At 45.3% G+C, this 27,526-nt stretch overlaps 2 protein-coding genes across 4 annotated transcripts in view; one reads left to right on the top strand and one right to left on the bottom strand.

The window, feature by feature from the left end:
• LGMN (legumain) overlaps window positions 1-18,532 on the top strand; it is a 35,747-nt gene extending 17,215 nt beyond the window's left edge. Inside the window, exons 9-14 of the mRNA XM_040333464.1 lie at window positions 3,649-3,767; window positions 5,057-5,146; window positions 6,968-7,168; window positions 15,953-16,123; window positions 17,576-17,643; window positions 17,868-18,532. Of these exons, the coding sequence (XP_040189398.1) occupies window positions 3,649-3,767; window positions 5,057-5,146; window positions 6,968-7,168; window positions 15,953-16,123; window positions 17,576-17,643; window positions 17,868-17,910 (692 nt within the window). The 3' untranslated portion in view covers window positions 17,911-18,532. The remainder of the gene's footprint in view (window positions 1-3,648; window positions 3,768-5,056; window positions 5,147-6,967; window positions 7,169-15,952; window positions 16,124-17,575; window positions 17,644-17,867) is intronic.
• An 8,174-nt stretch (window positions 18,533-26,706) lies between these two features.
• The window catches only part of RIN3 (Ras and Rab interactor 3), an 84,522-nt gene continuing 83,702 nt past the window's right edge, over window positions 26,707-27,526 (bottom strand). For 2 of the 3 annotated variants that reach the window (XM_040333379.1, XM_040333378.1), the window contains exon 10: window positions 26,707-27,395. In XM_040333379.1, coding sequence (XP_040189313.1) covers window positions 27,096-27,395 — 300 coding nt within the window. In that variant the 3' untranslated portion in view covers window positions 26,707-27,095. Of the gene's footprint in view, window positions 27,444-27,526 lie in introns of all 3 variants that reach the window. The other variant, XM_040333380.1, reaches the window with a different exon arrangement.

Raw genomic sequence — 27,526 nt, 5'->3', positions numbered from 1 at the left:
GCTGTCGTAAGTCTGAATGGCCGCCGTTGTATCTATGCGCCTGATTCATAGAATCAGTTACGCATGGATTTGGCCAAGATACGAGCGGCGTAAGTCTCCTACGCCGGCGTATCTTGGGGTGCATATTTACGCTGGCCGCTAGGTGGCGCTTCTGTTGATTTCCGCGTCGAATATGTAAATGAGCAAGATACGCCGATTCACGAACGTACGTACGCCCGTCGCAATTAGTTACGTCGTTTACGTAAGACATAGGCCGGCGTAAAGATAAAGCAGGTCTCTAGGTAGCGCAGCCCATGCGAGGTATCGACGTCGGAACAAGCGTATATTTTTACGTCTTTTACGTAAGTCGTACGTGAATGGGGCTGTGCGTAGGTTACGTTCACGTCACAGGCATTGAGCCAGCGTGTCTTTGGGCGTAAATACGACATGATACTGAGCATGCGCCATTCGTTCGGCCATGCATCTACATGGGGTCACGCTTAATTTAAATGCAACACGCCCACGACCTGCCTACTTTGAATTACGCGCGCTTACGCCGGCCGATTTGCGATACGCCGTCGTAACTTAGGACGCAAGTGCTTTGTGAATGCAGCACTTGCCTCTCTAAGTAGCGGAGGCGTAGCGTAAATAAGATGCGCTACGTCCACACAACGTAAAGCCGCCCTACACGAATCTAGGCCTCAGACAGTTCGGCTGCACTCGGAAAGGCTCCTAAACATTCGGAAACGGTATTTCCAAACGGCCTTAAGTGTCACCGGCGCCCCTGCACCTTTGGACAAATGCGGTACTGCGGAGGCTTGAATCCTGTTTGCATCAAACCGAGTCAGGATTTTCTTTTAAAAATAGATTGTATTGCGAAATGCTCAAAATCGAAAAAAAGAAACTTTATAGCTGTATAAATTATTTACTGACAGCTATTATTTTTATTTTTTTTTATTATTATATTAATTTAGCAAAATGACCAAAAAAAGAGCCGGGTATTTCAGGTCTCGGGCATCCTGATGACAGGAGATGAAGGGGGTTCAGAAATTCTGTGGAAAAGTCATTTATTGTAATTTGCTGACAGAAATCTTCCTCTGCTGTCAGTGATGATTGTGGGAATGACGAGCATGGAAGAGGGGCGTCTCTATCTGGCGGTTGATGGTGACTTCCTAAATTTCTCCTCCTTCGTATTCTCACTACCTGTATTTGCATCTCGTGGTTTCACTTCCTTATATAATTATGCTTCCAAATTATTTTACAGATTTGCAGATGTCTGTACATTCGCCCCCCCCCCCCCCTCCCCCAACCCATTCATCAGCTGTGGTGCGCAGAGTCACAATTAAATTGCAGAACTGAGAACGGCTTTGTATCTCACGTGATGCGTTGTAATGGTAGCTGTGTATTGTGCTGACAAATCACATGACGGTCCATCATCCAGGATCACGGGGTTACTTTAAAACGCTGTGATCCACACATTACACTTTGTAGCTTTTATTAACATGAATCTAAAGCCCAAACTTTTTTTTTTTTTTTTTTGGAGTCTGGGATAATGTCTGACCACCCCATTTTTTTGGGGTGGTCAGCGTCCACTTGGGGGAATTTCTTCAATTGCTCTCGGAGACACCTCAGGAAGTGGGAGGAATTCTCTCCACAACTAGCAGATGTCCCCAGTCTTGGTCCCCTATAGTAATGCTACATCCCCAGTCTCATAGGTCGCCTCCAGTGATGCTACATCCTCAGTCTCATAGGTCGCCTCCAGTGATGCTACATCCTCAGTCTCATAGGTCGCCTCCAGTGATGCTATGTCCTTGGTCTCATAGGTCGCCTCCAGTGATGCTATGTTCTTGGTCTCATAGGTCGCCTCCAGTGATGCTATGTCCTTGGTCTCATAGGTCGCCTCCAGTGATGCTATGTCCTTGGTCTCATAGGTCACCTCCAGTGATGCTATGTCCTTGGTCTCATAGGTCACCTCCAGTGATGCTATGTCCTTGGTCTCATAGGTCACCTCCAGTGATGCTATGTCCTTGGTCTCATAGGTCACCTCCAGTGATGCTACGTCCTTGGTCTCATAGGTCACCTCCAGTGATGCTACATCCTCAGTCTCCTAGGTCGCCTCCAAGGATGCTATGTCCCCAGTATTCTTGGTCTCCTCAGCATTGCTAGTCCCTTCTGGCGATGCTGGGTCTCCAGTTTCCTTGGACCCATCCAGCGATGCTAGGTCCCCATTCTTGGTCCCTTTCAGCGATGCTAGAACCCCATTCTTGGTCCCTTTCAGCGATGCTAGAACCCCATTCTTGGTCCCTTTCAGCGATGCTAGAACCCCATTCTTGGTCCCTTTCAGCGATGCTAGAACCCCATTCTTGGTCCCTTTCAGCGATGCTAGAACCCCATTCTTGGTCCCTTTCAGCGATGCTAGAACCCCATTCTTGGTCCCTTTCAGCGATGCTAGAACCCCATTCTTGGTCCCTTTCAGCGATGCTAGAACCCCATTCTTGGTCCCTTTCAGCGATGCTAGAACCCCAGTCTTGGTCCCTTTCAGCGATGCTTGAACCCCAGTCTTGGTCCCTTTCAGCGATGCTAGAACCCCATTCTTGGTCCCTTTCAGCGATGATGGAACCCCAGTCTTGGTCCCCTATGGTGATGCTGTCTCCTTGGTCCTCTCCAGCAATGCTGCGTCTGCAGCCTCCTTAACCCTCTCCAGGGATGTTGCATCCCCAATTTCTTTGGTCCTCTCCAGGGATGTTACATCCCCAGTGTCTTTGTACCCCTCCAGCGATGTTACATCCTCAGTCTCTTTGGCCCTTTTCAGCGATGCTACATCCCCCAACCTCATTGAGCGCTCCATTGCTGCTGCTGCTCATCTTCTGGGTTCAGCATCTTGAATGGCTGAACTGGAGTGAAAAATATATGTAGGGATATATAAGCCCAGCATATTTGCACCTAATGGCACCCTTGCTTATCAAAGCCCCACCCAGTGATGCGATGTCTATCACCACTGCTGACATCTTTACAGGTTTGGAGTCTTGATTGACCGGCCTGGGATGATGTAACTCCCACACACGTTCATGGGAATTATTTCATCCCTGTACTCAGTCCAATATTGTGGGGGGAACAGCAGTGATCAGTAAAAAAAAAAAAAAATTGAGATCTATGCGTCTGGTGCCCTGCATGTAGATTAGGGGCTGGGTGCTTGGATTAGGGGGGTGGCGCCTCTAATGCAGCGGTTACCATTGTCTGTACCGAAGGCATGGTGAGATTGTACACGCTCAGCCATTTGTGGGCACTGATTGGCATCTATTGTCAATAGACGTCTATTGACCGGGTGGGAAGTGGTTAAAAAAAGTTTTTTTCTTTTTTAAAAAGGGCACTTTTAAGCCTGCTATGCAAATACGGTGTGACAAAAGGTATTGCAACGACCGCCATTTTATTCTCTAGAGTGTGTGTATGTATGTTTGGGGGTTCTAAGTCATTTTCTCAAAAATCTCAGAAAGAGGCTCGGTCCTTAAGTGGTTTATTGAACATGCTGAAGTTAGAAGCTGATTGGTTTCTATGCACAGCTGCACCAGATTTTTCACTTTCCAGTTTTAGTAAATCCCTCCCCATAGTTGTTATACGGATCACTGTCTATTTTATATTTACATCTTTTATGTTTATATTTTTTTTCAGTTTATGCCACCACCGCAGCCAACTCCCATGAGTCCTCTTATGCTTGTTATTATGATGAGAAGCGAGACACATACCTCGGTGATCTGTACAGTGTCAGCTGGATGGAGGATTCCGACATGGTGAGACCCCCCCCCCCCCCCCCCCCCCTGTATACTTTCCCATCTCCCCACTGCCACACGGAGTGACAATGCTAATGTGCACTAGGTGATTATGGTGTGCCCAGGCACCAGTTGGCGGCTGGTGCTCAACATTTTTGGGGGGCGCAAACAAAAACAAACGCAGCCTCGCTGTGCCCATCAAACGCAGCCTCGCTGTGCCCATCAAACGCAGCCTCGCTGTGCCCATCAAACGCAGCCTCGCTGTGCCCATCAAACGCAGCCTCGCTGTGCCCATCAAACGCAGCCTCGCTGTGCCCATCAAACGCAGCCTCGCTAACTAAACTAATGTTATTCAGATAACCGGCGCTCACCAGGGGGCCGACCACCTAAATAGTGGGCGGCAGCTGCGCCAATACATAGATTCATGCAATGCATGAATCTCTATTGCCGCGTACACACGATCAGTTTGTCTGATGAAAACGCTATGGTGGACCGTTTTCATCGGACCAAACCGATTGTGTGTGGGCCCCATCGGTTATTTATCCATCGGTTAAAAAATTGGGAACTTGTTTTAAAATTATCTGATAGATAAAAAACCTATAGAAAAAAACGATCGTCTGTAGGCACGTCCATCGGTTTAAAAATCCATGCATGCTCAGAATCAAGTCGACGCATGCTCGGAAGCATTGAACTTCATTTTTTTTTTTTCGGCACGTCGTCGTGTTTTACGTCACCGCGTTCTGACACGATCGTTTTTTTTTTTTTTTTAACCGATGTTGTGTAGGCAAGACTGATAAAAGTCAGCTTCATCGGATAACTGATGGAAAAATCCATCAGACCGTTTTCATCGGATGGACCGATCGTGTGTACAGGGCATATGTATTGTACACTTGAGTGATGGTGCATGGGGAGAGACGGGGCGGCGCTCTTGCGCCCATTATGGACGCACCGCCGCTGCCAGGCACACCCTGTGCGCACACCTATGTGTCTAGTACATGTAACCACACCTCCTGTACATGCAACCCCCAGCTCGGCTTGACTGACAGTGGCTTTGAGCAGGAGCCATGCTGTCGGAGGAACTTGCATATGTGACTACGCTCACCACACTTGCAAGGAATAATGAAAGCCATGCCCATGGCTGTCACCTGACCCCTAAATTAAAGTGCAGTTTATTGTAAATCGCCACCATTTTTAGGACAATTGGTTAGCAATGACGCAATGCATTGTTATACACTTACATGCACACAGTATGTGATGGGGTGTTTTCTGTTCTATGACTTCATATAAATGATAAATTATTTGTCTTCTAGGAGGATCTGTCCAAGGAAACATTACACAAACAGTTTTTACTGGTCAAGCAACACACCAACACCAGTCATGTGATGCAGTTTGGGAACCGGGTGAGTGATGGACTTGTTGGTTTGTTTCTGCACTCTCTGACCATCTCCTGTAGTGTGTCTGCACTCTCTGACCATCTCCTGTAGTGTGTCTGCACTCTCTGACCATCTCCTGTAGTGTGTCTGCACTCTCTGACCATCTCCTGTAGTGTGTCTGCACTCTCTGACCATCTCCTGTAGTGTGTCTGCACTCTCTGACCATCTCCTGTAGTGTGTCTGCACTCTCTGACCATCTCCTGTAGTGTGTCTGCACTCTCTGACCATCTCCTGTATCGTGTCTGCAGTCTCTGACCATCTCCTGTATCGTGTCTGCAGTCTCTGACCATCTCCTGTATCGTGTCTGCAGTCTCTGACCATCTCCTGTATCGTGTCTGCAGTCTCTGACCATCTCCTGTATCGTGTCTGCAGTCTCTGACCATCTCCTGTATCGTGTCTGCAGTCTCTGGCCATCTCCTGTATCGTGTCTGCAGTCTCTGGCCATCTCCTGTATCATGACACACTTTTACTTTACTTGCACTGTTATATCAGTGATCTCTAGCAGTCTTGTGAGTGAGTAACTTATGTAGCGCTAACAATTGCGAACTAAATCGCCTCAAGGCACTGTATCCAGAGTCGTCCTTCAGAAGAGGTGGGTCTTCAGTTTTTTCCTGAAGGTGCGATGATTATCTCCCATGCGGATGATGGTTGGTGGCGCGTTCCACAGCCGTGGCCCTGGACTGCACATCTTTGTTCTCCTTTCGATTTGTAGCGGGTCTTGTGTGTTGTGTCTCCAGTCTATGACTCTCTTGAAACATATCCCCAGGCTCCAACAATGTGAAGAGTCTCTGCCCATCTCGTGTAGTGTGTCTGCAGTCTCTGCCCATCTCGTGTAGTGTGTCTGCAGTCTCTGCCCATCTCGTGTAGTGTGTCTGCAGTCTCTGCCCATCTCGTGTAGTGTGTCTGCAGTCTCTGCCCATCTCGTGTAGTGTGTCTGCAGTCTCTGCCCATCTCGTGTAGTGTGTCTGCAGTCTCTGCCCATCTCGTGTAGTGTGTCTGCAGTCTCTGACCATCTCCTGTAGTGTGTCTGCAGTCTCTGACCATCTCCTGTAGTGTGTCTGCAGTCTCTGACCATCTCCTGTAGTGTGTCTGCAGTCTCTGACCATCTCCTGTAGTGTGTCTGCAGTCTCTGACCATCTCGTGTAGTGTGTCTGCAGTCTCTGACCATCTCCTGTAGTGTGTCTGCAGTCTCTGACCATCTCCTGTAGTGTGTCTGCAGTCTCTGACCATCTCCTGTAGTGTGTCTGCAGTCTCTGACCATCTCGTGTAGTGTGTCTGCAGTCTCTGACCATCTCGTGTAGTGTGTCTGCAGTCTCTGACCATCTCGTGTAGTGTGTCTGCAGTCTCTGACCATCTCGTGTAGTGTGTCTGCAGTCTCTGACCATCTCGTGTAGGGTGTCTGCAGTCTCTGACCATCTCGTGTAGGGTGTCTGCAGTCTCTGACCATCTCTTGTACCATGCATGTGGCCTCTTCCTATACATGGTCTGTGGACAGGCTTCTAGAAGTCAAGGTAGCAGCATTGCTGGGACAGAAATCAATGAAGGGTGGGGGGAGCTCTGTAGTCCAGTAGGAAGAGCTGACAACACTGCTTGGGAAATTGGAGGCACTGTGATGTCGGCTCAAACGTGACGTTTTAAAGGGGCAACACAGGGGAGTATGTGCATGCATGGCAGAGATGTACTGTGTATGTGTGATTGTGGTCTGTTTTGTCGGGGGTGAAATCTATAAACCCAGTGAGACTTTGTTATTGATCTTCTGTATCTTGTTGCTTTTTTTTCCCTCATCAGACAATTTCTAAGATGAAGGTGAGCCAGTTCCAGAGCAGCGGTAAAACTGTGGCCCCTCGCATGACCCTGGAGCCCATACACAACCTGCACCTGACCCCCAGCCCAGAGGTGCCCATGGCCATCCTCAAGAGGAAGTTCCTGGCTTCCAATGATGCTGCCAAGGCCCTGGATGCGCTGCACAGGATGAAGGCCCTGCAGGAGGTGAGAGGAGCCGGCCACTGACGCCAACAAATATAAGATTTTAGTTTTGCATTTTATAGCTAAACTGCAGATGTATAAGGAACAAAAAAAATATATATATATATATATATATATATATATATATATATATATATATATATATATATATATATATATATATATATATATATATATATATAGGCATTTACCAACAGTTAATAATAAGCATTTTTCGCTAAAATATGTTTAGGACTTATAAAATACCGTATTTATCAGTGTATACCGTGCACTTTTTTGTCCTGAAAATAAGGGCAAAATCGTGGGTGCGCGGTATACGCCGATACCCGCTTTCCCGCGCCGAGTTTTGAATACTGCGCTGACATATACCGAGCACAGTACACTCGGGTATAGTCGGGCAGTCTCGGCTCCTTCCGCGCTCACGTCCTGGACGTACAAGGACGTCAGCGCGAGAGTTGCCGAGCATTGCCGACAATACACAAGTGTACTGCGCTCTGTATATGTCGGCGCAGTAGTCAAAACTCGGCGCGGGAAGGACGCCGGACCCGACGAAGGGGACACCCCGAAGCCGCAGAAGGACGCCGGACCCGACGAAGAGGACACCCGAAGCCGCAGACGGACGCGACGAGGCCGCCGATGGACGCCGCGCAAGACGCCAAAACTAAGTACAAAAAAAAACATTTTTTTTTTTTCCACAGGATTCGGGGGAACTTTAGGGGTGCGCGGTATACGCGGGAGCGCGTTATACCGCGATAAATACGGTATTTAATATTTTCTGAAAGCAGACACTCTGGACAATAAAATGGTGGGCGTTGCAATTTTTTTTTTTTATGTTGCAGAATATTTTTTTGCAGTCATTTTATCAAACATATTTTCAGGAATAAATAATTTTATTTATTTCATGCACACAAACACATAATACCCATAAATTTTTTTTATTTTTGTAAAATTTAAAAGAGGCTGCACCGAGTAAATAACCACCCAACATGTCATCACTCTCTTAACCGGTTAACGACCGCCGCATGTACATATACATCCACAGAATGGCACGTACAGGCAGATGGGCGTACATGTACGTCCCCGCCTTGTCGGGGGTCCGATCGGGACGCCCCCCGGTACATGCGGCGGTTGGTAACGCGCGGGGAGCGATCCGTGACGAGGGCGCTGCTATTCGTTTCTAGCCGCCCCCTCGCGATCGCTCCCCGGAGCTGAAGAACGGGGAGAGCCGTATGTAAACACGGCTTCCCCGTGCTTCACTGTGGCGGCGCATCGATCGTGTGATCCCTTTTATAGGGAGACTCGATCGATGACGTCAGACCTACAGCCACACCCCCCTACAGTTGTAAACACACACTGGGTGAAACATAACTCCTACAGCGCCCCCTTGTGGTTAACTCCCAAACTGCAACTGTCATTTTCACAATAAACAATGCAATTTAAATGCATTTTTTGCTGTGAAAATGACAATGGTCCCAAAAATGTGTCAAAATTGTCCGAAGGGTCCGCCATAATGTGGCAGTCACGAAAAAAATCGCTGATCGCCACCATTAGTAGTAAAAAATAAATAAATAAATTGCAAAATAGTGGATAGTTTTATTAACGCTATACATTTTGCGCAAACCAACCGATAAACGCTTATTGCGATTTTTATTTTTATTTTTTTTACCAAAAATAGGTAGAAGAATACGTATCGGCCTAAACTGAGGGGGGATATTTATTATAGCAAAAAGTAAAAAATATTGAATTTTTTTCAAAATTGTCACTATTTATTTTTGTTTATAGCGCAAAAAATAAAAACCGCAGAGGTGATCAAATACCACCAAAAGAAAGCTCTATTTGTGGGGGGAAAAAAAGGACGCCAATTCTGTTTGGGAGCCACGTCGCACGACCGCGAAATTGTCTGTTAAAGCGACGCAGTGCTGAATCGCAAAACCTGGCCTGGGCATTTTAGCTGCCTAAAGGTCCGGGGCTTAAGTGGTTAATTTTTGTTTCAATATTTTTTATTAGAACATATAGAAACATATACATATACATCAAACGTGTAAGTTTCAGCAATACTTATACCGTTGTATACAACATCCATTCGTAAGGTTTATAATATTGGTATGAATAATATGTTATCTTGTCGTTGCATAACTTAAAGGTTAAATTTCCTCCTGTATATACAAGTCAACTATTTTCAAGTGTAGCAGAGATATTATCATTGCTTATACTACAGGTATACATAACATCTACATCATAGTAACTTCTCAGAATTATTACTTTACCATTCAAAGATTGTAAGAAAGTAATATATTAGAAAATCAAGAGAATACTTTAGTAAAGATTTCTTCTCTTTTTAAACAGTTAAATATTTAGATTGATCCAATTTTTCCATGGTGACCATGCAACATCGAATTTTTGTAAAGTGTTTTGGGACATAGCCCACAGTCTTTCATATGTCATATGAAGATTTGTTAAGTCTACAACTTCCATCACCGAAGGAGGACATGAAACTTTCCACCTTCTGGTGATCGAAAGTCTAGCTGCTAAGAGTAAGTTTATGGCCGAAGTCCTTTTACTAGCCTGAATACATTCCACACCTAGGGATAACAATGCCAAAGCTGGGTTCGGTTTTATATTGGTATTAGCTAAATTGTTTAATATGTTGAAAATATTTTCCCAATATTCTTTTAACTTGGGACAATTCCATAGTATATGGAGAAGGTCTCCCTTGCCACCACATTCTCTCCAGCATGTATCCGAGTGTTGAGCTCCAAATTTAGCCAATACATTAGGTGTGTAGTACCACCTCAGGTTTATTTTGACTGTTAGCTCCCACAACGTAGCGCATCTGGATACCGTATGATTTATTACACATGCTGCTTTCCATTGACCATCTGTAAAGGAGAGATCAAGATCCTTCTCCCATTGTTTGAGTGAATCAGATTTAGCAAATTCTTTTTTTCCCTGAAGCAAATTATAGAAAAAAGAGATACCTTTAACTTGTATATCTGTGGAATTGAAGAAATTCCAGGCATGTTTACAAATTTTGAGATTTGCAGGGTTAAAATTTTTTAAACATTTAAAAATCTTTTTGTAATGAACAAGATGTGATTGGGGCAATTGAAATTCAGATTTTATCGTCTCAAAAGATTTAATTTCATTTTGGATGTAGAGGTCCTGAATTTGCTTTATCCCGTGAGAATGCCACACATCAATTATCTCCGAGGATGAAATAACCTGTATTGTTTTTAATGGAATATCTATTGTGACTTTTGGGAATGAGTTCTCAGTGTGTTTTAAGAACTTCAGCCAAGAAGATATGGATATTTTCATAGATGGAGGCAGGTGTGAGGGGATTTTCAGTCCTATAAGTGCTCCAAATAGCCAAGTTTTTGTTGGTTTTTGTAAACTATATGAGGATTCTATGTATCCCCAAGAATTTGTGGGAGATGCCTGAAACCATTCTTTAAGTTGGGTTAATATGGAGCTGTGATAGTAATCCATAAAATCCACATAACCCACTCCTCCCCACATCCTATGCTTAATAAGTTTATGGTGAGCGCACCGAGATCTTTTCCCTTGCCATACAAATTTTGAGAGAAGGGATTGTAGGGATTTAAAATAACTGGCCGGGATTGGAATTGGAATACAACGGAATATGTACAGTACTTGTGGCAGATGCATCATTTTAAAAGCAGATAGTCTGCCCCACCAAGAAAGTTCCTTTTCCCCCAATTTGGTTAGTTCTAAATGCAATTTTTGTCTCAAAGGTAAATGGTTCTTCGCAAATAAATCTTTGGTAGTTTTAGTTAATTGGATACCCAAATAAGGGATTTCGGAGTCCGCCCAGGAGTACGGGAATTTGTGTTGTAATATAGCACTATTTACTGCATCTATATTCATGTCTAGGATCGAGGATTTGGACGTATTCACTTTATAATAAGATATTTTACTAAACCAAGTTAACAGTTTACTGATTTCTGTTAGGGAGCTGTATGGGTTGGTTATCATCATTATAACATCGTCAGCAAATAGGCTGATTTTATGGGATCTCTCTCCTATAGATATTCCAGCAATATTTTTGTTAGTCCTAACATGTTCAGCCAATGGTTCCATTAGGAGATTAAACAGGAGGGGGGATAAAGGACACCCCTGTCTGGTCCCGTTGGATATGGAAAAGGATTGAGAGATAAAGTTAGATGCCAGTACTTTTGCATTTGGAGAAGAATACAGAGCTAAAATTGATTTTAGAATGAATCCTTCAAAACCGAACTTTTGAAGAGTCATACGTAAATATGTCCAATTAATCCTATCAAACGCCTTCTCTGCATCTAGTGACAGAAGCAGAGAAGGCGTTCCAGTAATATTAATGTTGTGGATTATGTCTATCAATCTTCTGGTTGCATCAGATGCTTGGCGACCTTTTGTGAATCCCGTTTGATCTAAATGTACCAATTTAGGAATCAAATTAACGAGTCTGTTTGAAATTGTTTTAGCAAATATCTTTATATCTACATTGAGTAGGGATATAGGGGCGAAAATTTGGAGGTGAGGTTGGTTCTTTACCCGGTTTGGGAAGTGTCATTATTAATGCAGACAGCATTTCCCTAGGGAAGCTGGATTTTGAAGCCGAATGATTATATACTCTCGACATATGAGGGACTAACAATTTACCATACATTTTAACATATTCATTAGTGAATCCGTCAGGTCCAGGTGCTTTGGATTTTGGTAGGGAATTGATAGTCATTAGTAGTTCTATATCATTGAAGGGAGCGTTGAGCTTTTCTAGATCGCGGGTCGAGATTTTTGGCAGATTGAGATTTGCTAGAAAAGATTGTATTTCATCCACTGAGGGTTGATGTGTGTTGCTGTCTTTGTTAAGGTTATAAAGCTTCTCATAGTACACACCGAATTCGTCCGCAATTTTTTGTGGATGTAAGATCTTTGTTTGAGTAATCGGGTCACATAAAAAGGGGATTTTACTTTTTGTCCTGTATCCCTTGATCCTGTGAGCTAACATCTTACCGGCCTTATTGTTGGTAGCATAAGAGTTTGCTTTTAGTCGTCTTAACTTAATATCATAAGAATCAATTAAGATTGCTCTCAGTTCATGTCTCAATTTAAATATAGTGTTTTTGAGTGTAATTGAGGGTTTAGTTCTATTTAGTGCGTCTAAGGATTTTATATTATCAATTAAGTCATCTAATTTTTTGGATCGTCTTCTTTTTTCTCTTGAACCCAATTGAATGAATATGCCTCTAATATATGATTTGTGCGCGTTCCATAATGTTGCCGGGTCGGATACAGATCCCTCGTTATTGAAGAAAAATTCTTTAAGTTTACTATAAATATACTCTTTATTTTCTTTCTGTTGCAGCAGAAAATTGTTCATGCGCCATATATATGCTCCCTGATGAGAATTCGAGTTTTTAACCTTAATGCTAATATGGGCATGATCCGACCATGTAACATCATGTATATGGGATTCAGAAAAATTTTTAAGTAGCCCTTTATCGGATATAAATAAGTCTATACGTGAATAAGTATTATGGCGGGGAGAATGAAAAGTGAAATCTTTCTCTGTTGCATGGTAACATCTCCAAACATCGTATAGGTCATTATCCGAGAGAAATTTTGACAGTGGGGAAGCAAACCTCTTAGTACCTGAAGAGGAGTCTATCAATATATCTGGTACTAAATTAAAATCTCCACATATTAATAGATGACCTTTTTGTAGTTCTGCAGTTTTCTTTAAGACTTTCTTATAAAATCGTATTTGTTTAGAATTTGGTGCATATATATTCACTATAGTATACGTTATATTATTTAACTTACACACAAGTATAATGAACCTGCCGTATGGGTCTTCATGTAAATTTAGCAATTCAAACAACAATGTATTTTTAACTGCAATCAACACACCTCTTTGTTTACACTTGTAATCTGCTCTAAAAATATTAGGGAAATCTCTATGATTACATTGTGGTACCTTGTTGACAGCAAAATGGGTCTCTTGAACGCAAATGATATCATATCTGCCTGTAAGCGCTGTTTTCCATAACGAAGATCTTTTTGCAGGGTGATTGAGGCCATTAGCGTTCAAGGATAAAAAATTGATGGACATTTTGGCAGCAATCCGGGTACTCTATTAAATACTTACAGGTGAAGGGATTTTCGTCTTCAGTGAATTCAAGTTGTCAATTTTTCGTACGTAGGAGTACTTGAAAATAAAATAAACTTACACCGATATGGACCGATGTGTAACGTTGGTAAACTAAATAAGATAAAATGAATAAAATAAATAAACAAGATAAATAAATAAATAAATAAGTAGATGATCAGTAAATAAACCAGAAATTTCAAAATAATATTATATAATGAAATGAAAATGAAAAATAAAAAATTTCTAATGAAACAAATAAATCAAAAGAATAAAACAAACAGAGTAAGGCTTCAACTAAATAAGTATGGTAGATAAATAAATAAATAAAATGACAAAAAAGGAAAAAGAATAAATAAATAAAAATTATAAGATATAAATCTTCAAATAAATAAATAAAACTAAAAAAAAATAAACAGACACTATTGAAATAGTAAATTCAATAGGATCTATAAAGATCGGGTATAATATCACCGACCAAATCAGGGAGAAAAGTTCAGAAAGGTTGTCTAACTAGGAAAGAAAAGCTCTCCAGACACCTATGGGTATATTGTAGATAATATAAGTCATATAATCAGTTAAGAATAGGAGGAAAAGCAGGATAAACAGACTATTCTTTTCTATCAATGAGTCATTTTCCTGTGGGTAGAAGATATCCTCTTCTTATGTTGTCAATTTGTCCAGTGTTTACAAATCTTCCTTGATCTGAAGGAGACATTATGGGATTAATTCCCCAGGAATGTAGCAGTCTTAGTCCTTCTTGTTGTGTATAAACAGCAGTAGTCATTTCATCTTTGGTGATGAACAATGTAGCAGGGTGTTTCCATTTATACAATATTTTGTGTTCATATAGAGTCTTTGTAATAACTTTCAATTGCCTTCTCAGAGAAAGAGTGTGCTGTGAAAGGTCAGCATAAATGTGAACATCTTTGTAAGGCTCTGGAAGTATCTTAAAAAATCTTGCTTTAGCTAGCATTTTTTCTTTTGTGTTATAAAAAAGAATTTTCATCAGTATATCTCTGGGAACGGATGGATCTAGATGTCTAGGTTTAGGTATTCTGTGGATTCTGTCTATTATGCGCTCAATTTGCGGCAGATCAGGCAATAATGCCAGTATTAGATTGTCAGCATAGGCAGGGAGATCAGCTGCGGTAATAGATTCAGGTACACCTCTCAGTTTCACATTTTCCCTGCGTGATCTGTCTTCAAGGTCTGCTATTTTTGTCCTGAACCACAAATTCTCCTCCATTTGAACCTTGCAATTCTCCACTATTTCATCAACAGTGTTAGATTGTGACACCATTTTGTTTTCAATAGTGCACACCTTGTCATTTAATTCCTTCACTTCCATCCTCACATTAGACATCATATTTGATAGGCTTGACATAAGCGATGTTTGTAATGAAATCAGCATGTCTTTCATTGTGGTATCAATAACTGGTGCGCCAGATGTCGGGTAATTATTAATGGAAGAAGCTGTATTGGGGCCCATAATATAATGATTGACACCTGTCATGTCCTGATGCTGGTGTAATTCAGCGTCATCCATTCTTCTTTTAGTCTTGGCCGGACTATGGGCAGAAGGACTTTGTATATGTGAAGTAGGGATGTCATCACCATTGGGTTTAGGAGATTGATGTGCGGTGTCATTATCAGGCAGATCCGTGTAATGCGCCTGTAATGTAAGTGCGTCATTACCTCCTCCGCCATGCAGGGACCTGTCACTCACTGCTCCCGGAGCTTCAGGCAAGACCACTGCTTTTTTAGCCTGTTTTTGGTCCCTTCTTTTTCTCTGAGATGACGGGTCCATCTTCCCGTTTTTTCCGGTACTTCGGTTTCCTCCGGTAATCGCGTATCACACGATCTATTTGCCGTTAAACCCGGCTGTCTGGAGGAGCAGTACACTTAGGCGGCCATCCCGGTCGCTTGCAAGCCACGCCCCCATCAAGTGGTTAATTTTTAATTGGTTGACTCTGTAAAAGCCTGTACAAGTTATTTGTGTAGAGTTAATTGTAAATGATGGCCCTAGAATTATTGCTTTCACTCCATACCATGTCACGTGTCAATTTGCATCTATATGTGTGGGGATGGGAGTGTTTTAAAATAAATAAATATATATTTTTTATATATATATATATATATATATATATATATATATATATATATATATATATATATATATATATATATAATCACTTTTTTTTTTTTTTTTTTTTTTTTTTTTTACTGTTTTTTATTTCATTGTATTTTTTTAATGTTACTTTATTGCGATCACAAAGGGGCCCTATTGTCTCCTCTGCACTCTGGTGCAGTTAGTCAAGCACAGATTGTGATTGGTCAGCTGTAAAATATATATATTTGGGAGTAGGGGGCGTGGCCTTGACAGGAAGGGGTGGTTCATATTTAAATTAGGGGGTGCACGAGTTTAGTCAGGCCTAGGGCATCACAAATCCACCACTGGGTGCTCCATCATTGTCCCATAAAGATGGTGGGTCTGTGACCAAGCTGTGGTGTTTATCAACCATAGAATAGTGTGGTCACTGACCGGGGTACTTCAGATTTTTCCACATATGGTCCTTCTATCGAACCAATATATCCTAGTCGGCTTTTATATCCATCCCTCCTCCCCTTCTTTCCAGGCCAAAGCCTTGATTAAAGTATCGGTGGAGAAGATTGTTTCTATGGTGACGGAATCCGTTGAGTTGACAGAAGAAATTCTTACCGATCAGACGGAAATTAACGATCGCAAGTGTTACCGTGCCGCTGCTGAACATTTCAAGAGTCAGTGCTTCAACTGGCACAACCCTCTGGTAAGTCCCGGTCATTTTCATTATCAGCCTCAATCTGCTGCTTCTCCTAGGGGGTGTCACAGGGGCTCCTCCTTCAGGAAAATCGGACATTAAGTAGGTAGGGGCAGTGGCGTAACGTGGGTTGTCAGCGCCTGGGGCGAGGCAAGTAATTTGTGCCCCTGACCCATGGACTTGCCTATTTTCGGCTAGCTCCAGTCTGGTCACATGATCTGCTGTGTGAGACAGCGGTGGCTGTAGGGAAGAGGAGAGAGTGCTTGATAATGACTGGTAAAGTCTGGAGTGGTGACATCATGCATATGTTCCTTTTTCCTATCTGTTGTTGGCGCTCTCTCCTCTCCACGCTCGTGACAGCGCCCTTCTAAATTTTGCGCCCGGGGCGGTGGTCCCCCTCGCACCCCCCCCCCCCACGCCACTGGGTAGAGGGCAGACTGCCTCCCCTTTGCATCTATCCCTCTCAGTGCCATCATGGGGCCCCCTATTTCAGGGCAGCGTGGGCTCAAGGACCATCTGCTTTGGGGAAAGTGCAGGGCCCCCCCATGCAGCTGCCCAGGTGTGCCCTCTCATTAGGACAGCCCTGCCTAAAATGTTGGGTTCTTCCTCCTCGCTCATTATTCTATTTAGACTTCCCACATGTAATCCTCATCATCAACTGCCGTACGGTTATTTGGTGCTCACTCTACTGACCTATATCCAGATTAGATTGGAAATGACAATGTAGTAAATCTATAATGTGGCAAAAACTCACCAGACCACCCCCTATATGCAATGCATAGCATAAATCTATCCATGGCCACCTGCTCTTAATGCGCCCGACCCCTTTCAGGAGGCACCTGGAAAAACAGCGGCTGAGGTACGCTCTCTACATTGCAGATAGAGAATAGAGCTGTGTGTTAGTGGGCGTGCTGACTTTCCTGTAGCCCAAGGGAGGGGGCGAGCACGACTCCACACCAGGGAGAAAGTCTCCCATTACTGTGTGGAGTTACAGACAGAAGAACAGGAAGTGAGGATTTCTCAGAAGAAATAAGGACATATAAAAGCAAAATGGAAGGATGAGGTAAGTAAAGGAAGCTATTTGGGAAAAAAAAAATGTACCTTCACAACCCCTTTACGCTCTGCTACCGCACATGCGTCGAATTGTTATCGAGCATGCACGGTTTATTTCCCCTTCAGGTAAGCATACAGACAACCAGTTTTCTCGGCAGGAAACACTGACGGGAATCCCGATGGGAAAATGGAGAGCAGGTTGTCTATATTTTTTTTTTTTTTTCGGCAGTTTTCCTTTACAACCCCTTTAATACCCCAATGGATATTTAAAGTCATAGGAAATCCCAATCCTTGGTCCGATACCTTATTATAGACCTCGGATATTCCTTTCATTGTGCAACATATTATTCCGAAATGGTTCTGGGTTGGCGGTGATATGAGGCCTGACTGTGTATTTTGTCATTGCAGTATGAATATTCCATGAGACAGCTGTACACTCTGGTCAACCTGTGTGAATCCGGATTTCCATTAGAGAGGTAACCATCTCTGCCTTTCCTTGTTGTAATGTTAATTGTCGTCGATATATCTGCTCCGCATCCTTCACCCTGCGGCTCTTCTGAAAAGAGCATCAATGGCAGCCGCTCTGCTCTGATCAGCCCCCCAAAAGGTGGCAATTGTGTTTTGTTTCCCCCCCCCTGCCTTGCCCTATAATATTTAGTATTGGAGACACGCTAAGACTTTGTTTTTTTTTTTTTTACAGCATCACCCGTGCTATGGATAACGTCTGCCAAGGTCTGCACTGACACGGCTGACCACTGAGTCTTCCAGTAGAGGGGGGCACTGGTGATGAGTAACCCTCTCTGCGATTTGCCCCATCTGAAGCTGCTGCCTCGAACCTAATCTCTACTATGACCGTTTTTTGCCTTCAAGATCACAAATCTTCTATACAAACTCCAATCTTCACATACAAAGCCAAGTCTATGGAAGACTGTAATGGTTTTTGGACCTGCAAAGCTTGAGCGAGTCCCTGACCTGTACAACCAAAGCGATGAGTGTGTGTGTCCTCTCTGAATGGCCAGGGTGGGGGGGACAGAAACCGCCCCTGAGGAAGCCAAGGCCTGCCCCCTAGAGGCCACCAAACAACATAGATCAAAGACTTGAAGAGTGATGACAATTCTGGAGATGCTGCCTGACCAAAGCCAAGGGTCGAAATTGACTTGTAATGTACCTGACTTGAGTTTAATCAAATGTTTGATATTAGGGAAACGACCACAAGCTGAAAATGTAGCTTTTAACTTCTTAGCATTCAGATTTTCCTTCTTTTTTTTTTTTTTTCACTAGGATGTTTTAACTGCAAAGAATGTTTTTTAGCGTTGTTCCTCAAAGATTGAATCTATCACCCAGGTAATAAATTGTGAAAGTCGATATTCTTGTATTTCTTTAGTACATACCACAGACTGCTGCCCAGGGGCGGACTGACCATTGGGGCTCTCGGGCACTGCCCGAGGACCCCATGCCACTAGGGGGCCCCAGCAGGGTTGCCAGGCTCAATAAAACCAGGGACAGTATGTAAAAATGTGTTTTTCCAGAGATTTTAACTGCCCTGCCTCTGCATTGCCTCCTGGCATAGTGGCCATCTGTAAGCCCGGGGGCTCCATAGTCTTCTATTACCCAGGGGCCCCCATGAGTTGTCAGTCCGCCCCTGCTGCTGCCTTATAGTTAAAATAACGGGCAATATTAAAGTACATGTAAACCCAGACACAACAAGATGGACCGCCCAAGGCAGGATTAAAAAACGGCTGCCAACCGCAGACCTAAAGTCGGGCTGCCAGCCATGGCTACCAAGATTACAGGGGATTAGGGGTGCAACGGATCGTCATTGATCCGTGATCCGCACGGATCAATGACTTCGGATCGGCACACACGTGATCCGTGGTGTGCCGCGGGACTGCAGTGCAAAGCGGTAAAAAACACATTGAAATTGTCCCCGCTCTGTTTGCACACAGCCCCGCCTGCTCCTAACCACGCTGTGATAGACAGAATGCGTGTCCAATGTGCTGATGTGTTTTGTCTATTACAACGTGGGCTTAGGAGGAGGTGGGGCTGTGTACGAGCAGGAGTGGAGACGTTTAAACATACGGGCGGTGAGTTCAGTTAGTTCCTAGCAGAGACAATGTGCTGCTGCTGTCCATCCGTTCCCCCCACACTTCTCCCTGCTGGCTCTGATAACCCCCCCCCCCCCCCCCTCCCGTCCGTCCGTTCCCCCCCCCCCTCCCGTCCGTTCCCCCCCCCTCCCGTCCGTCCGTTCCCCCCCCCCCCTCCCGTCCGTTCCCCCCCCCCTCCCGTCCGTTCCCCCCCCCCCCCCCCCCCTCCCGTCCGTTCCCCCCCCCCCTCCCGTCCGTTAAACCCATCCGTTCCCCCCCCCCCACCTCCAGTCCGTTCCCCCCCCCCCCCTCCCGTCCGTCCGTCCCCCCCCCCCCCCCCCCTCCCGTCCGTTCCCCCCCCCCCTCCCGTCCGTTCCCCCCCCCCCCCTCCCGTCCGTTCCCCCCCCCCCCCCCTCCCAGCTGCCGTCCGTTCCGTCCCCCCCCCCCCAGTCCGTTAAACCCATCCGTTCCCCCCCCCCACCTCCAGTCCGTTCCCCCCCCCCCCCCCCTCCCGTCCGTTCCCCCCCCCCCCCCCCCTCCCGTCCGTTTTCCCCCCCCTCCCGTCCGTTTCCCCCCCCCTCCCAGCTGCCGTCCGTTCCGTCCCCCCCCCTCCAGTCCGTTCCGTCCCCCCCCTCCAGTCCGTTCCCCCCCCCCCCCCCTCCAGTCCGTTCCCTCCCTCCCCCCCAGCTGCCGTCCGTTCCGTCCCCCCCCCCTCCAGTCCGTTCCGTCCCCCCCCCCCTCCAGTCCGTTCCCCCCCCCCCCCTCCAGTCCGTTCCCCCCCCCCCCTCCAGTCCGTTTCCCCCCCCCCCCCCCCCCTCCAGTCCGTTCCCCCCCCCCCCCCCCCCCCCCCCTCCAGTCCGTTCCCCCCTCCAGTCCGTTCCCCCCCCCCCCCCTCCAGTCCGTTCCCCCCCCCCCCCTCCAGTCCGTTCCCCCCCTCCCTCCCCCCAGCTGCCGTCCGTTCCCCCCCCCCCCTCCAGCTGCCTTCCGTCCGTTCGTTCCTCCTCCCCCAGCTGACGAGTCTCCTGTCCTTGCTGCAAATAGCACACAGTGAGAGGGGTAAGCTATGCTCTTCCCATCTCAACTGTGAGGACTGTTTTTGGAGCTGACAGGGTTAACAAAGAGAACCTGTCACCTTCAATTGCTATGACACAGGGAATTGTTTTCTATTGTGTAATAGCAATAAAGTTAAATGTAAAAAAAAATAAGAAATAATTAAATTAATAAAAAAATAAGTAATTAAAAAGTAAAGAAGAAGAAAAATATTAAATAAGAAAATTATACAAAAATTAAAAAAGTAAAAACGACAAGCTACAAAAAAAAAGTAATAATGTAATAAAAAAAAAAAAAGAAGAAACAAAAAATATTTGAACTAACCGTGCCGCCCCTGCCATCCAACTGCTATTCTCCGGGGGGTGGTTCGGTTGGTGGGGAGGGGGTGCATTGCAAAACCTGGCCTTGGGGTGGCAGGGAAAGGAAATCCAGCCCTGCTGGCTGCCCTCTCACTTCGTCCACCCTGGCGAGGCGGCAATTTGGGGCACAGGGAGGCAGCAATTTGGGGCACAGGGAGGCTGCAAATTTTTTTTTTTTTTGCTGATCCGAAAAATGATCCGATCCGTGACTCCTGATCCGAGGAACGATCCGAACCGTGAGTTTTTTGATCCGTTGCACCCCTACAGGGGATCCATCCTTATCTCAAGCAAACAATCCAAAGTGAAAGGATTTGGACTTCTTGTGGTTTATCAAAGACTTTATTCTAAAGGAAATTGTATATTAACCCAATGGCGGTGCATCCATAGTGGGCACAGGAGTGCCGCCCCCCTCTCTCCTGCACCCATCAATCAACAATTTGTAAATGCTAGAATATGGGTCTTCAAACTACGGCCCTCCAGTTGTTCAGGAACTACAATTCCCATCATGCCCAGTCATGTCTGTGTGTTACAATGCCTCATGGGATGTGTAGTTCTACAACAGCTGGAGAGCCGTAGTTTGAGGATCTCTGGGCTAGAAGAATGGACAGCCGCACTTGGCTCAGCCATGATTAAGCACTGACTGCTGTGTGAAACGCGTAGGCTGCTATCTCCACTGTTTTGCTGTACTTTGTAGTGCATTTGCCATCTTTTTTTAAAATAAAGACAACCTAAGGTTTTTTTTGGAAGTGCGGCTGTCCATTCTTCTAGCCTTTACAATTTGCCTTGTGCATTGCCGGCACTCCTGGTCTCCTGAGAAGCTATTGGGGTAGATTCAGGTAGCAATTTCGCCTGCGTATCCATAGATACGCAGCGTAATTGCTAATTTGCGCCGGCGTATCGACTTTTCTGTATTCAGAAAGCTCGATACGCTGACTGCAGCCTAAGATATGACTGGCATAAGGCTCTTATGCCGTCGTATCGTAGGCTGCATTCTTACGCTGGCCGCTAGGTGGCGTTCCCGTAGTGGTCAGCGTAGAGTATGCAAATTGCATACTCACGCCGATTCACAACCGTACGCGTGCCCGGCGCTCGCATTTTACGTCGTTTGCGTTCGTCGGTTTCTGCATAAGGCTGCTCCTGCTATTAGCAGGGGCAGCCAATGCTAAGTATACCCGTCGTTCCCGCTTCACGATTTTTGAAAATTACGTTGTTTGCGTAAGTGAATCGTGAATGGCACTGGACGCCATTTACGTTCACGTTGAAGCAAATGACGTCCTTGCGACGTCATTTACCGCAATGCACGTCGGGAAAGTTTCCCGACGGAGCATGCGCACTACGTTCGGCGCGGGAACGCGCCCAATTTAAATGATCCACGACCCCTACGGGATCATTTAAATTACGCGCGCTTACGCCGGCCAGTTTTACGGAGCTACTGCTTCGTGAATGAAGTGTAGTGCAAGTAATTTACGGAGGCATAGCGTTAAAACGGTACGCTGCGCCTCCGTAAGTGCGCAGCCCTACCTGAATCTACCCCATTGATTGTCCAGCATACCCACCTGGAGCGGTAACTCCCTTTTCCACCAATCAACAATACATAGCTTCATGCATTGCCGCTGCCGACCACTATTCAGGTGTCCGGCCCCCTGTTGAGCGCCGGCCATCTGAAGTGGTTAAAAAATGTAACAATAAAGTGAAATAATGGAAGACATTAAAAATCACTGCGATACAAAAGATATATTTAGACCAAAATTGTTACATATATACAAAAAAAAATTCAAACTTTTACGTTATAGGTTTAAAGCCCTGTGTATACAGAATATAGTATACGACATTCTTTGTACAGATAAATATTGGGTCACCATACACGGTACAATCATCTTCCACTGTAATAAGATCACCTACCTAATCTAACAAATCCACATGTATCCAATCAGGAGAGCATTTATTTTTATTTTTAAATACAAAGTTTTTGGTAGATCTAAAAGGAGATTGTACAATCAGAAGAAGGCGGAGAGCGAAACTGCATGGGGGGCGGGGGGGGGGGCCTCGCTCCAATCAACATTAAAGATGGCCTACTCCTACACAAGCAAGATGCTGACTGTCACCAAACCGTGAACCCGGGATTGGAGGCTTCATGCTGTGACCCAGGGGATCTCCAAACTACGGCCCTCAAGTTGATCAGGAATTACAATTCCCATCATGCTTAGTCATGTTTTTGAACATCAGAGTTCTGCAATGCCTCATGGGACTTGTAGTTCCGCAACAGCTGGCGGGTCACTGTCTGGAGATCCCTGCTGTGGACAAAGCTACCATTAAGGCCTTATCAGTTGAAATGCTTAAGTTCTTTGTCATGAATGGATTTTAGCCTTTCGACAAAATACTTTAACCACTTCAATACTGAGCACTTACACCCCCCTTCCTGCGCAAGGCAATTTTTCAGCACTGTCGCTGTATAAATGACAATTGCGCAGTCATGCTACACTGTACCCATATGATTTTGTTCCCACAAATAGAGCTTTCTTTTGGTGGTATTTCATCACCTCTGCTGCGGTTTTTATTTTTTGCTATACAAATTTAAAAAACTAAGTTTCTAAAATTTTGTAAATAAGCAAGTTTTCTCCTTCACTGATAAGGCGGCGACACTGAAAGGCTGCAATGATGGGTACTTATGGGTGGCACTGATAGGCATCTTGGGTGGGCATTGATTGGCGGCTGCCTTGGCACAGATTGGCATTTCCCTGGTGGTCTAGGGGGCATACCTGGTGGTCCAGTATGGATGCCCATCTCTGATGGTCCTGGGCAGCATACTGGTGGTCCTGGGCAGGCAAATCCGCGGGAGGGGGCTGCACTGATAAACTATCAGCACAGACCCCCCCCATCAGGAGAGCAGCCGATAGGCTCTCCTCTACTCGCGTCTGTCAGACGCGAGTGAGGAAAAGTCGATCAACGGCTCTTCCTGTTGTACATTGTGATCAGCCGGGACTGGACACGGCTGTGGTAAAGAGCCTTACCGAGAACGGTGTAGCGGTGTGTCAGACCACCGATCGACATGATGCGCGCCCCCACGGGTGCGTGGCGTCTCTTATCCTGTTGGACGTCATATGACGTCCAGGCAGGATAACTGAACCACCGCCCGGTCGTCATTTTGCGGGCCCCCGGATTGGTTTTGGTCTGATAAATGCACGCATCCCTGGGGGTCAGCGCTCGTCGGCATGTATTAGCTCTAGAATTACCACAGTTATCCGGGCGGGAAGTGGTTAAGGATCAACATCTATGTGCCGGTTTCCTCTATGATTTATACATTGGAGGTTTCATGCCTCTTTACGAAACCTCTGGACTCAAGGACCCAAATGGTAAGCAGTTCCAGGCGAAATCAGTTTCCTTCCTGTAGCACAAGCATCCTTGAACTCTGAGTGAGAACTCTGGGTGATGCAGATATTATACTATGATGGGCACCAGTAAGAAAGAAAGTTGAGATTCTACCGATTGCACAACCTGCATTTGTGCGCTTGCTTTCCTCTGGTTTCTACATTGGAGGCTTCATGGCTCCCAAGACTCTACAAAATCCTTGGACTCAAAGCTGCTTTTAGCAGTCCCTGCAGAAACCAGTTTCTTCCCTACAGAACAGACATCCTAGAGCCCCTTAACCTGAGCAAGAACTCTAGGTGACACAAACCCATATTGTACTATGATGGGGCACCAGTAAGAAAGCAGTTGAGGTTCTACGCATTGCACCTCGAATGACATTCTCAATTCAAAAATCTACATTTAAAGGATTAGCATTTGTGTTTTTCTCTATGGTTTCTACATTGCAGGCTTCATGCCTCTACAAAATCTCCAGGCTCAAGGACCCCAAAAAGTTTTTAGCAGTTCCTGAGCAAACCAGTTTCCTTCCTATAGCACAAGCCTCCTGAAATCCTCAACCTGCACGAGTGAGACAAAACCCATGTTATACTATGATGGGGCACCAGTAAGAAAAGTGTTGAGGTGCTTCGAAAGTGATGCAGGTCATTCAAAAAGGTACAAACTACAGTTAAGGATCAGCATTTGTGTGCTGGCTTTCTTCAATGAATTCTACATTGTAGGCTTCATACCTCCAAGACTCAAGAAAACCACCAGACTCAAGGACCCAAATTAAGTTTTAGCAGTCCCTGAGGAAACCCACCAGTGGCGTCCAGTGGGAGGAATCGGGCCCCACCAGTGGCGTCCAGTGGGAGGAATCGGGCCCCACCAGTGGCGTCCAGTGGGAGGAATCGGGCCCCACCAGTGGCGTCCAGTGGGAGGAATCGGGCCCCACCAGTGGCGTCCAGTGGGAGGAATCGGGCCTGTTCACTGGTGTCAGTGGGGGGGGGGGAATTACGCCCCATTGTTGGTATCAATGGATGAAATGGTGCCCCAAGGGCTAGATAAAACCAAGCAAACGGACGCAGATTAGATGGCACAGGTCTAGCACAATCACACAGCTACCAAGCCCATGTATCTACAGGAAGTGAAGGGAAATGTCCCCAATAGGACTGCAAAAAAACAATAAGGGCTCTAACCCTTCGCTACTCTGCCCAGAACCACATGCCTTTAAAAACAAGTACTGTCTTAAAGCATTCGTTACCCCAACTTCATATTCCCGATATGTGCCCGCTGTACCATGTACTGTACTTTTATGAAACATCCCTGGTCTTTGTATTGCTTCCTTTGTGTGAAATGCCTGTTGATCCTGCCAGTCCCTTTGCTTTGCCATTAAAAACAAACCACGCTAGGCATGAGAGCACAGCATGGTCAGTTCTCCAATGATCCGACTTTTATGTTTAAAGTTATTTATAATGTTCTTTTTATATCTATACAAAACATGTTTTGCCTTTCATTTCCATTTTAAACTAAATGGGTTTCACAAGGTTTACAATCACTTTAAACTACTTGCCGACCAGCCGCCGTCATTTTACGGCGGCAGGTTGGCTCCCCTGCGCGAGAGCTGGTAGCTATACGTCGGCTCTCGCGCAGGCCACTAGGGGCGCGTGCACGCCCCCGATTCCCGTGCCCGGCGGGCGCGATCGCTCGTTACAGAGCTGGGACCAGGAGCTGTGGGTGTAAACCCACAGCTCCCGGTCCTGTCAGGGAGAAAAATGCTGATCTTCTGTTCATACAATGTATGAACAGGAGATCAGTCATTTCCCCTAGTGAGGCCACCCCCCCTACAGTTAGAACACACCCAGGGAACATACTTAACCCCTTCCCCGCCCCCTAGTGTTAACCCCTTCCCTGCCAGTGGCATTTTTATAGTAATCCAATGCATTTTTATAGCACTGATCGCTATAAAAATGACAATGGTCCCAAAAATGTGTCCGATGTGTCCGCCATAATGTCTCCAAACCCGAAAGAAAAAAACCGCTAATCGCCGCCATTACGAGTAAAAAAAATAATAAAAATGCCATAAAAATACCCCCTATTTTGTAAACTCTAACTTTTTACTAAATATATGTAGACGAATACGTATCGGCCTAAACTGAGGAAATTTTTTTTTTTTATATATTTTTGGGGGATATTTATTATAGTAAAAAATATTCATTTTTTTCAAAATTGTCGCTCTATTTTTGTTTATAGCGCAAAAACTAAAAACCGCAGAGGTGATCAAATACCACCAAAAGAAAGCTCTATTTGTGGGGAAAAAAGGACGCCAATTTTGTTTGGGAGACACGTCCCACGACCGCGCAATTGTCAGTTAAAGCGACGCAGTGCCGAATCGCAAAAAGTGCTCTGGTCTTTAACCACTTAACCCCCGGACCATATTGCTGGTCAAAGTTACAGACCTGGAACAAGCAAGCTGCCATGCATCCCCATATTGACCTACACCAGGGATCTGCAATTAGCAGACCTCCAGCTGTTGCAAAACTACAAATACCATCATGCCTCTGCCTCTGGGTGTCATGCTTGTGGCTGTCAGAGTCTTGCAATGCCTCATGGGATTTGTAGTTCTGCAACAGCTGGAGGTCCGCTAATTTGCATATACCTGACCTACACTGACATCACTTCACCTGCCCAAATAATATTTCACTTTCAAGATAAAAGTAACTTTATTAACAATTTAATTTGCTTTCCCCGAACAATATCTCTTGATTTGCTTCTTTGACAGAGAAGTCCTTTTAAAAAAAAAAAATACAAAAAATTAAAAAAATTGGAAAGCTCACCCAGCCCTCGTCTTCAATAATACATTTCTATACAGTTTTAAACTCCGAAATTGCTTAAATTTTACCAAATTTCCCCTTTGTTCCATAAAAACGGGCATCTTTGCGCTTTATATGCCCATAGGGCATTCAGGACTGGAATGCCCCAATAGAGACCAGCATACCAAGGCAAATACATGGATTGGACCAGCCAGAACCATCTCATCCCTGGGTGTCGGGTACAATGTCTTGTATGCCCCCCACCTCATGGCGAAAGGGGCTAGAGAAAGTCCAGGTCCTTCACCGGCGCGTCTTGCTCGCCCGCCGTCTTATACAGGAAGTGGAAGTCCAATTTTTCTTCGTTCTTCAACAGGCGAGATTTCACCTGCTGCGGCAATGCGTCGTCGGCAAGGCGGTAAAACCGTTCGTTGATGAGTACGAAGAGCCCGTATTTCTGTGGGTCGGACACCTCAAATTTCTCCACGCACTGCTGCAGCACCTGGGCCACCCTCGTATCCGGCTTGGTGGCCAAGGTCCTCGTGTTCACTTCCAGCTCTTCGAAGGAGATTGTGATGAAGTCCTAGGAAGCGAAACGACATCTCGTCAATGATCTGGTCCATCTGAAGGACTGTGATTGGAGTTAGAGAATTTAAATCTAGCAGTTATCCAACTATAAATCACTTACCTTTACCTTCGATTTCCCTTAGGGCT

Source organism: Rana temporaria, chromosome 13 (assembly GCF_905171775.1).
Source record: "Rana temporaria chromosome 13, aRanTem1.1, whole genome shotgun sequence".
Lineage (NCBI taxonomy): Eukaryota > Metazoa > Chordata > Amphibia > Anura > Ranidae > Rana > Rana temporaria.
Note: the sequence above shows the minus strand (reverse complement) of the source record. Positions and strands in the feature narration are given on the sequence as shown.